Here is a 10873-nt window from a genome sequence, read left to right as displayed (position 1 = left end):
GGCCTCGGCACGGTTGGGGCACCACGGCACAGTTTGGCACGGCTTGGCAGGGCAGGCCCGGCCCCGGCTGGGCTTGGCAGGGCTTGGCGAGGGTTTGGCAGCGCTCGGGTGGGGCTCGGCGGGGCTTGTTGTGGCCTGGCGGGGCCTCGGCAGGAATTCTTGGCAGGAATTCGGCAGGAATTTGGCAGCTCCGGCGGGGCACAGGACGGACCGGCCCGCGGGGCCCGGGGCGCGACACGGCGGGGGGCGCGGCCAAGGCGGGGGGCGTGACCAAGAATAGGGCATGGTTAATTAGATGCGTTAATTATCGTGGGTGTGGCTTCCTGGTGGGCGGGGCCGGGGGCGGGGCCGTATAAAGCTCGGGGCGGCGGCCGCGGGGCCCGGCGGGGCCATGACCGGGCGCAGCGGCTGGTGCGCGGTGCTGGACCTGCGGCCCCACGGCGAGAGCCCGGTGAGACCCCGCCCCGCACGCCCCTCCCCCTCCCCTCCCTTCCCCGGGGGCGGGGGGTGCCCCGGGGGGGCCCGGGACGCGGCCGGTGCCCACCCGCGTGGCTGCCCCGCCGTGTTCCTGGGGCTGCGGGGTCCCCCCCCTGGCGGGTCCTTCGCTGGGCTGGTCCCCGGGGGTTCGGCGAACACGCTGGGGTGGGTGAGGGGGGTGGAACCAGACAAGGGACACTCTGGGGTCGGTGTTGGGGTCCTGCTGGGCCCCATCGCGCTGTCCGGGGGCTTCTGGAAACCCCGGCTGGCCACGGTCCTGCTGGGTTGAGGCGTCTCCGAGTAATGGAGTATTTTGGGGTACCGTGTCCCTGGAGCGGCTCCGGGACCGTCGGCTCTGGCTGTTTTGGCGCTCGCCTGCCCGGGCCTCGCGCTTTCCCTTCCTCCTCGCGGGGTTTTCCCCGTCGCCGCCGGGACGGGCCCTGGGTGGGGCTGGCAGCGCCCCAACGCCAGCCCGGCGCCCGCTTTCCCCACCGAGGGGACGAAGCCCGCGGTGGCAAAGGGCGATCCGGCTCTTGTCTCGGGCTTTGGCGACCGGAGGGATCCCCCGAAGCCGGCGGCACTTGGGGACCCAGCTTTTGGCTCAGTGTTGGGCCATTGGAAGGATCCCCCGGCGCCGGCAGCGCTCGGCAGTTCGGGATTCGGTGGCCGGAGGGATCCCCCGGAGGCGGCGCCGGGGCCGCCCCGCGCCCGCCCGGCTCCCGGCCCGAGCCCTGCCGGGTGACTCAGCTCTGAGTCTCCTCCGGAGAGCCCTAATTCCCCACAGCTTTCCCGGCCTTATAAGGAGCGATTGCAGAGTTGGGCTCGTTTGGCTAATGGGTTATTACGGTGATAAGCGCCTCTGGAACCCGGCGATTCCCAGCGCCGGGGCTGTTTGCTGCTGATCCGCGGCGATTCCCTCTGGGTCAGGTCAGGCCTGTTCTTATTTCACTGTCGGGACAGACGGACGGACAGAGCCTTCCCCCTGGTTGCAAAACGCTGGCGCTGGGGCCGCGGATGGGGCCGCCTCTCCTCCACCCGGGATGCGGTTGGAATTTGCCTGGTTCCCTTTTCGCCAGGAGCGCAGTCGGTGCCTCTCCCTCCCGACAGACTTTTCCCAAGGGGTGTATTTTTGGGGCTGGACGCTGCAAAATAGCCCAAGAGACTTTAAATCGGCTTCAGCATCCCTGAAAACCCGTCCCTGATTGTCCTAGCAGTTGCCACTCATTTTCTGGCTCTTGCCGGGAACCAAAGGGCGCCAGGATTTTGGGAAAGCCTCCTCAAAGGGCACTGGTTACTGCTGAGCTGAGGTGGCTCTTGGGGCTCGTGGTATCAAGGAAGCGTTTTCTCTACCAGGGGGTTTTCCAAGCAGGAGGTGAGTGCAAGGTGCTCTGTCACCTTCCCAGCACTGGCCGTGCTGGAAAACCCTCCTGCCGTCCCTGGAGAAGAACAGAGGGGCCTGAAACCCAGCCAGCCCCCTCTGTTCCGGGGTTGTAAAGAGCCGGCAGAGCAGATTGAAGCCACCCCGGAGGTGAAGGAGTGGACGGGGATGTCCCCACGGCGGGGCAGGGCAGCGAGGGCCGGCGCCGCGTCCCTCCGGGCTGCTCCGGGGTTACCTCGGAGGAGCTGCTGCTTCTCCTGGAGACCACCCCGGCGCTGGCGAGGAGCCGGCAGAGCTCTGGCTGCAGGATAGTAAGAGCAGAGCCCCAAAACCACCGTGGGAGAGCATCCCCAGGGACCGGCGGTGTGTGAGGGAAGAGGCAAACGAGGAGCCTCTCAGTCCGCCCCGGTGCAGCTCAGCGTGGCCCCGGCTGCCACGGAGCAAGCCGGGCAGGGAGGGGGGTTGGCTTAGTCCCCTGCAGCTTCCTCCTGCGCCGGCCTCGGCTCCCAAAAAGCTGGTTTTCGTGCCCCGGTGTCTGGGGAGCCCGGGCTGGAACGTCCGTCCGGTGTCCCGCGTCCCTCGGCCTCCTCCCCGCCGGCATTTGCATGGGTGGTTTCCTGGTGGTTTGACCCGGGGTTTGGAAGCGCCGGTGCCGGTTGGGAAGGGACCGGGTGCTCGTCGCTTCCTGCCGCGGCCGGTTTGTGTCGCGCGGGTTGATCCCGGAGCAGGTTTTTTAGGGGGATTTCTGAGAGGGAAAGCGCCGACGCTGGGTAGTTTTGGCTGCGGGGATGGAAATGGGCTGGTGCTCGTTGCTTATCGCAGCGAATCTTCCCCGGGCGAGCGGTTTCTTTGGCAGCGTCCCGGCCTGTCGGGGCGGCGGATACGGGATCCAGGTGGTTGTAAACAAAGCAGCGAGTACGGACGCGTGAAGGGGCTGGCGCGGGGCCGGCTGCTCCCTGCTCTTTCCCCGCGTCCCCTTTAGGCACCGCGGAGGTGCTGGGAGAAGCTTCATGCCACGAGCTGTTCCCTCCCCCCGTAAAACCCTGAGTGCTTCTTGCACCTCCCCAGAGCTGCGGAGCTCCAGCTGCCAGAGATTCCAACTTCTTGGATCTTGCTAAGGAAAACATTCCCTGGAGGAAAAGTTGCAGACAAGTATCTGGTTGAATGATCAGGGCTGCTGAGCGCGAGCAGAGCCCGAGTGAAGATTCTCTTGGATCGTTGTTGGACGGGGGGAGCCGGGGCCCGTCTGGGATCCGTAGGAGGGCCCCTCGTCCCCCGGGAGCCGGAGGGAGCGGGAGCAGCGCACAGAAAACATTTTGGAAACAAACATTTGGCTTGTTGAGACTTGGGCGGCGAGGAGAGCGCTTGGAAGCCGAGGCAGGAACACCTTGACGTTGCCTTTGGAGGCTGACGTGGCCGAGGCGTGGCGAGGGGCGGGCACCTGCCCCGGTACCTACCCCGGCTCCGCGGCGGGGCCGCCCGACAGCCCGTGGCCGCCGCGCCCCGAGCAGCTCCCGCCGCGCACCGGGCAGCTCCCGCCTCCCCGGGGGCTTCGGGTCGGGACCATGAGCGGCGGCTGCCGCGGCGCCGGTGAGGTCTGTACCGGGACGGGGGGTTGTGCCGGGTCGCGGTGGTGTGGAGCTGTGGATGGAGGGGGGGTAACCCCATGGAGGGCTCGGGGTGCCCGTGTTTGGGGCTCCTGATCCTTGAGATTTGAGCTTTGCGTGGTGCTGGACGTGGCTTTTTGTTGGGGCCGCTGTAGCCGGGGGGGCCGTGGCTCCCGGCAGAGGAGGGATGGACGGGACGAGCCCCGTGGTGGCTCCTCCCGCCCGGCGGTGGCTCCTCAGCCCTGCGGCCCCCCCGGCCCGGGTGACCGTGACAAAACCCACCGCTGGGCACTCCCTGTTACCCTCTGAATCCTGCCATTGCCCCGCGGGCTGCAGCCCCAGCAGGGCTCCCTGCTCCGCCCAGAGCTGGATGTGAGATTTTCAGGGAATTCTGAAGCTCAGCCCCGGCTCTTGCTTTAGGAGAGCGTGCAGGTGCTGCGGCTGACGCTGCCGAATGACCTCCCGGGCGAGCGGCGCGAGCAGGCGAAGCAGAAGGTGGGTCACCCCAGGGGGTGGGGAGGGGGTTAAGTCTGGGGGGGCAGCGGGTTAAGTCTGGGGGGGCAGCGGGTTAAGTCTGGGGGGGTAGTGGATCTCTGGGGGAGGTCGGTCGCGTTGTGACCTGGAGAAAAACTCCCCGGCTGCTCTGCTGGGAGTCCCGGTGCCGCTTCCCGAGGCTCCTCTGTGGAGCTGCCTCTGCTCATTTGCCTGGAGCCGGGAGAACCGTTCCAGCCAGTCTCGCCTCCCTGAGCCCGGGTGCTCCTGTCTCCTGCAGCCGGTGGGAAAAGCTTTTGCCATGGTGGCCAACAGAGCCAGCAACGGGCACTCCCTGGCCTCTGAGTGCATCAAATCCAACGACGGTGATGAGGAGATCATCAAGGTAGGCTCCCTGCTGGGTCACAGAACAATCTTGTTTAATAATTGGGGCTGGGGAAAGAGGTTTTGTCTGAAGCTGCACCAGCAGGAAGCTCCGTGGGGCAGCTCCTGATGGGAAGGCTGGGCTTGGTGCACCAGCTGGGTGGTCTTGGGGGGGATGTGGTGTGATCCTGGGGCAGCTGAGGGGTGGGGGTCACCCAGGAGCTGCAGAAAACACCAGGCAAGGTCACTGCCAAGGGAAACCTGTGGACAGTGTGGCTGGGGCAGTGGCAGGACCTGCTGTCCCCATGTCCCCGTCCCTGTGCTGCAGCCGGGAGGGTCTCACCCGGTCTCTCCCGGGCAGGTTTATCTCAAGGCACGGGCTGAGGGCAGCATGAACCACGAGGAGAACGTCAACCAGCTCAAGAGTGAAGTTCGTTACATCCAAGAGGTAGTTCCCGAGTGGGGGGGGCTCTGGGTGACTCGGAGGGCTTGTGGGGGGGGTCCAGGGAGCTCTGCTTCCCCCCGGGGGGCTGTGCCCAGGCTGGCAGCAACTCTGGAGCCCCAGCTGAGCCCAACTGCTCCGGCAAACTGGCAGCAGAGCCCAACTCTCCAGTTTGTTGACTTGCCCGTACAGGGCCGTAGTCTAATCAAGCGCCATAAATTAATTCAGCCTGACTAATTGCTCTGCTATATGGACTGAATTTGAAGAGAATTGCGTGATGACTTTCCCCCAAGGCTGTCCCCTGCCTGCCTGGGTGCGGCACAACCGGAGCCTCTTGTTAAAAGGCAGTTTCTTTGGTATGTCTCATCTCCCAAAGTAAACTGGATGATGAGGCTGTTGGAAGATTAACCCTTCCCTCCTGCTCCTGGTGGGGATGTTATTTCTGGAGAGCTGGTTGCAAGGCACGGAAGCGGCTGTGTGTGTGTTCTGGTCTGGGCAGCTTCACTGAGCCTAAGGAAGGAAATAAAAGGAAAAAGGGGGGGAAACAATCATTTCCATGTGGGTTTGGTCTCATGGGGGACTTTGTGTGCTGGGTGCTGGCCCCAGGGCAGATCTGGGAGGGCAGGTCTTTGGTGTCATCCTGCTGACTCCTCTGCCAAAATAGGTTTTTTATCCCCTGAAATAGAACAGCCTGTTCCTGCTGTTCCTCACTCAGACCCCACCTGGGTGCCACTGGTTTTGTGCATGATCCTTCCCCCTCCTGGGGCTTCAGCTCTTCTGATCCGAGCCGTCCTGCAGCTCAGGTGGATTCAGGTCAGGTTTGGGAAGGGTCTCGTGGCTCTGCTGGAGCAGCACAGCTCTGTCCTGCTGGGCAAACCAGGGAAGGAGCCAAACGAGGGTGGCAGTGCCAGTCTGTCCACATCCAAGAGGAGTCCCTGCGCTGGGTCATGGTGTGACAGCCCCGGGGGTGTCTGGATCCAGGTGGATTGGGGCACTGGGTCACCCTCCCCAGGCCAAGGGCTCAGTCCCAGCCCGGGAGCCGCTCGTTGTGCTCCCGTCCTGCCCGGGCTCTGGCAAACTGCTTCACCCCAGCGCCTCAGGCACCTGAAATGCAGGGGCAGGGATGGAGCCAGGCAGGGAATGCTTTGGGAGTGCTTTGAGAAAGCTTTTCTTGGAGAAGCGCTGGGGCAGCGTTTGCTGTAAAAGCCTGTAAATCATTCCCCTGGCTCACCTGCTCTGACTAATTCGCGTAGCTGCGAGTCAAGACCGTGCTTGTCGGCGTCCTGCCGTGCAGGAGCCGGGGAGCAGCGAGGGGCTCTCGGAATTTATTGTTCTCTTCCCGTGATTGCGTGGGAATCCTCCCAAGGATGGTACCTGCCAGGGCTGGTGCTGCTTGCAGGCAGGGCTGTGGTAGGAGCAGAGGGTCAGGTTGGCAGAGGAGCCACCGGTGGCGCCTGCGTTTGGTTTCTCTGGGGCTGAGTGACCCTGTCGCTGCAGATCAAGCTAAATTGATTTGCCTTTGCCAGGCTAGAAGTTCTTTGAAGAAGCTGCGGGAAGACTTAAGTAGTAGACTTGAGAACAGAGAAGGAGATAAACAGCACGCACAGGTAACGGGAGCACTGCTGGGGATTAAATGGCATTGACTTATTAAAAAGTTGTCAGCTTCGGGGCTGGAAAGCGAGAGGAGGGGCCTTAGAGATGTCGGTGCTCGTGGCGGGCGAGAGCGGCGCTGGCGCCGTTGGTTGACAGGCAGAATTCAACACCCCCCCTGCCCAGCACTAACGAGGAGGCAGCAAACGAAGCGCACGGGCCGGATGCATGTTTGTTCGTGGCTGCGGTGCCCCCGGGTCGAGCTGCCTGCCCGTGGCCACCCGGTGTCACAGCCCTGTCCCCTCTCTCCTCTGCGCAGGTCGAGCTGGAGACGCAGAACGGGAACTGGTTGTGCCCTGAGAGGCTGCGCCCCGAGTCCTGGGAGGAGGAGCAGGTAGGGAGGAAAGAGGGGATTTTGGCACCACGGGAAGGAATCCTGGGTTTAGTTTGGTGTCGTGGGTTGGAAGGGACCTCTGAAGGTCATCTAGTCCAACCCCCCTGCAATAAGCAGGGACATCTCCAGCTAGACCAGGTTGCTCAGAGCCCCATCCAGCCTCAGCTTGAATGTCTTCAGGGATGGAGCCTCCACCACCTTCCTAGGCAGCCCCTCCCAGTGACCCGCCACCCTCACTGGAAATCTCCTCCTCCCAGGAGGTGATTTCAGTCCTGCTGGGCCCACGAGTGGGTCCTGCAGCAAACTCCAGGCCTTTGATCAGGGTCAGAGCAGAAGCAGAGCACAGCTGCAACAAAAATGCACAGACAGAGGATTTAAACCTCTGCACGTCGGGGCTTTCTAACAGATCTGTTAGCACATCTGGTGTCAACATTTCTCCGGCCCTTGTTCCTTCCCCTGGCTGGGGCAGATGCTCTGGGCTGGGGTTTCAGGCTGCGTTGCCGCTGACCTGGTTCTCCTGCAAGGGTTTCGTGTTGCCCAAGCGCAGCTCCAGGGGTGGGATCCCGCGGACCGGGCTGGGGCGGCACCCGCAGGACCCTGCCCGCCCCGTCCGGGGCTGGAGCTGCCGCTGCGGGGCGGGAGGCGGGACCCTCGGGGGCGGAGGAGCCTCTGGTGCCCCCCGGCCACTCACCCCGTCCCGTCCCTGCCCCGCAGGAGGACGAGTGCTCCGGGGAGGACGTGGAGAAGATCCGACAGACGGCGAAGAGGCTGTTCATGAAGCTGCAGGAGGCTGAGAAGCGGCACCAGTTGGAAAGGAAAGCTTTTGAGGTGACTGCTCTGGGTGCTTCTCCACTGGGAAAGTGCAGGGTTTATTTTATTTTTGGTGGTTTCGTTCTGTTTGGAAGTCTGAGGAGCTCATGGGCACGTGAGTGTGGGTGCTGGGGGTGTCCAGCTTCTCCTTGCAGAGCAGTGGGCTTGGTGGGGGCTGTTAAAACAAAACCAGGGAGCCCAGACCTGGTTGCTCAGGCGAGTCTGGTGACATGAACACTTTCCCAGTTAAAAATCACATAAAAACACGAGCAGCAGCCGGGCTGGGGGTGGTTCCCCCCTTCCCAACCATAGCCAGGCTCGGTGTGTCTGGTGGGGAGCAGGGGTGGCCGGGGTGTCCCAGCTGGTTGAGCTGAGACTGAGCCTGGGGTTCCCCACCACTGTGGCTGTGCCAGCTGGTGTGGTCTCACCCAGAGCCACCACCCTGAGCTCGGGAGGCACCTGGAGCCACCACACGGGTCACCTGCCCACGGTGCTGACGCAGCCGCCGCGCTCGCTCCCCTCCCTTCGTCAGCCCTGGTGATTAATTGTCCCCTTTGGTGTGTTTTCTTTGCTCATGTCCCGGATGGGCTGGGCCTGCCCGTGTCACACCTCCCAGCGCTGGTGGCAGTGGTGACATCCCAGCTCACATCCTGTCCCACTGACCCAACAGGTCCCGGGAGCCCCGGGGGTCCTGGCAGCAGGACAGGGGGGTTTGAGCTTCCTGGGCACAGGGACCCACCTGCAGTGGTGACATCTGGACATCTGTCCTTCAGCCCAGGAAGCTGGGTGGTTTGGTGACATTTTGGGGTCCTTTGTCAGCTGTGTGGGTGACTCGGGGCCTTGAGCCCCAGTGGAGATCCTGGGGGTGGCAGGGCCGGGTGTTCTGGCAGCTGTTGGTCCTACCCAGATGTTCTTGCTGTGCCTCATTGTCTCTCCAGCTGTGGGGGGATCCGCGGGGTCACCCGTGCTCCCTGAGCCATTGGTGCAGGGTGCTGAGGTGGGTTCCTGGGGCTGGTGGCCCCGGGAGGAGCCTGCAAACAGCCCCAGAGCGTGTGGGGCTGTGAGCGGAGGTGCCTGGAGCTGAGGAGCTCCCGTGGCTCCTCCGGGCTGCTCTGCAGCCAGGGGCCTCTCTCCACAGCACGGGGGGCTGTTTGCTGAGGCACGTGGCTGCTTTCAGCCAAACCCACCTGCTGAGGCTTTGGAATGTCCTTGGGAGAGGGGCCCTGGTGGCTCCAGGGTCAGGGCTAGAGGTGTCCCGGTGTCTCGGCAGCGCACGGTGTCCCGGTACCAGCAGGAAGCGGAGCAGACGGGCAGCGCCCTGCGCCGGGCAGAGAGGAGCACCCTGGAGAAGGAGCTGCAGGTGGACGAGCTGCAGAGGCTCCTGGCAGGGATGGAGAAGGTACCTGGGGCTGGTGGGATCAGGGGAGCTGCTGGTGGGACCCACCATGGGGGGGGGCTTGGGCCTCCCAGCCAGGCTTAGGTGGCCGCAGATTCCAACCTGGCATTCCTTAGCTCGGGAAGATCTGGTTGGTCTGTGCAGACTCTTCCAGGTTTCCTGGCAAGGAGGGAGCAGCCTGGGCAGCCTCCCGGATCTTCTCACGGGGGGCATCCACACAACCTCAGGCCTCGGCTTTTCGCAGAGATGGGGTTTTTTTTTTTTTAGCTGCGGTTTGCTCCTTGGTGCCGCCGAAGTCATAAACCCCGCAGCGAGGCCGCCCGGGCCCCGCGATGGCCGGGGAGGAGCTGGGGCTGGTGCCCGTGTCCCGGGGCAGCTCTGGGGCTGGTGCCCGTGTCCCGGGGCAGCTCTGCGGCTGCCCCGTCTGTCTGTCTGTCTGTCTTGTCTGTCTGATGGAAAGGCGGAATGTGCTGCTGGTGGGGAGGAGCCGCGGGGCCGGGGCGGCTGCTGCTCCTCCCGTCACCGGCCCCTCTCCCGCCGCAGGAGCACCGGGCTCTGCTGGTGAAGATGAAAGAGGGCGAAGCGGAGCTGGCGCGGCTGCGGAGCGTGGAGGGTGACAAGCTGGCCCAACAGGACCGGTGAGCCCCGGGGAACCGGCCCACGCCGCGGGTCGGGGTGTCAGCTGGAGGGGCAGGACGGCACATTCCTGGGCAGGGCGCGTTCCCGCTCTGCCTTGCAAAACAGCCCTTGCTCCCCGGAGCTGACTCATCCCCGAATACCTCCCGCAGCTCTGCTCTGCTCCCTGGGATCCCGAGCTGCGGAGCTGGGAGCTCGGGGCAGGTCCTGCCTCCTCAGGGAGCCTCCGGAGCAGCCGATTCTCCCCGTAATGTTGGATTCCTTCCACCCAGCCAGTATCCCTGTGCTCCAGGGGCTAATTGGCAATGGCCCGTTTCTGGAAGGCCTTGTTTGTGGCCTGACTCTTCCTGATGTTCCTGTGTCCCTGCAGCCTGTGGTTGCCAGTCTTTGTGGCTCCTGCTTGAATAGGTCCTGTCTCTGCCTCTCCTTAACCTCGTCTAGTCAAAACCTTTCCGCTGCAGAGCAGACCTGGGCGATAAAAAGCTGCTCTGGGCTTAGCTGGGTGGGTGCTGCCTCCCTGGGCAGCCAGCCCGTGGCTCCCGGGCTCCATCCTCCCCTTCCCACAGGTCAGCCCAGCTGGAGAAGGAGGTGGCCACGCTGCGGGAGAAGATCCACCACCTGGATGACATGCTGAAGAGCCAGCAGCGCAAAGTGCGGCAGATGATCGAGCAGGTGGGGGGAGCAGGGCTGGGGGCTGCGAGCTAAGAGAAAAGGGGGGGGGGGGGAAAAAATCCCCTCTGTGCACCCAGCAGGGCCTGCTGAAAGGGTTAAATCCCACCCCGTGTGAGCAGAGGCTCCTTCTCCTCGGGCTTCGTTCTCAGACTTAATTTGAGGCTTTTTTTGGATGGGTTTTTATGCAGACCTTGGAGTCAGGGCTGTGGGTGTGAGCAGGCAGGACCAGCTGCCCTCCTTCCTCAGCGCCTCCCCGTGCCCCAGAGGGGTTCTCAGCTGCCATGAACTGTTCTCTTCCAGCTCCAGAACTCCAAAACCGTGATCCAGGCCAAAGACGCCGTGATCCAGGAGCTCAAGGAGAGAGTCGCTTACTTGGAGGCTGAGGTGGGTTTTGGGGGAGGGGCTGTCTCGGGGGGGTCCCCAGGGTCTGAGCACCCCCTCCCCACTGTGACCAGCTGCACAGTCCTGCAGCTCCCTCGTGGTGACGAGCTCTGCTCTGGGTGACAAAGCCCTTCCCTGGCAGGGCTGTGGGAGAAGCTGCCCCGCAGCCCCGGGCTGGGCTGGTTCTCCCTGGTGTGATGGTTCCCGGAGCTGCAGGAGCAGCTGGAACTGGAGC

General features: G+C 64.0%; 1 protein-coding gene across 1 annotated transcript; it reads left to right on the top strand.

Annotated features, from left to right (window-relative positions):
• The first annotated feature begins 391 nt into the window (after positions 1-391).
• Positions 392-10761, top strand: TUFT1 (tuftelin 1). The gene is made up of 11 exons (XM_051641215.1): positions 392-451; positions 3883-3957; positions 4235-4339; positions 4679-4765; positions 6286-6366; positions 6669-6743; positions 7458-7571; positions 8824-8952; positions 9493-9587; positions 10152-10257; positions 10558-10761. Exons 1-11 carry the CDS (start codon positions 392-394, stop codon positions 10759-10761), a joined length of 1131 nt encoding a protein of 376 aa, XP_051497175.1.
• The last annotated feature ends 112 nt before the right edge of the window (positions 10762-10873 follow it).

The sequence above is a fragment of the Apus apus genome, chromosome 27 (genome assembly GCF_020740795.1).
Source record: "Apus apus isolate bApuApu2 chromosome 27, bApuApu2.pri.cur, whole genome shotgun sequence".
In the NCBI taxonomy this organism is placed as follows: domain Eukaryota; kingdom Metazoa; phylum Chordata; class Aves; order Apodiformes; family Apodidae; genus Apus; species Apus apus.
The sequence above is the reverse complement of the archived record's forward strand: the minus strand, read 5'-3'. Positions and strand labels throughout refer to the sequence as shown.

Excerpts from the sequence above, each read along its gene's own strand:
- TUFT1 (XM_051641215.1), top strand. The coding sequence starts at position 392 with ATGACCGGGCGCAGCGGCTGGTGCGCGGTGCTGGACCTGCGGCCCCAC. Across the intron at positions 452-3,882 it reads GGCCCCACGGCGAGAGCCCG|GAGAGCGTGCAGGTGCTGCG; the intron begins GTGAGACCCCGC and ends CTCTTGCTTTAG. Across the intron at positions 4,340-4,678 it reads GTGATGAGGAGATCATCAAG|GTTTATCTCAAGGCACGGGC; the intron begins GTAGGCTCCCTG and ends TCTCCCGGGCAG.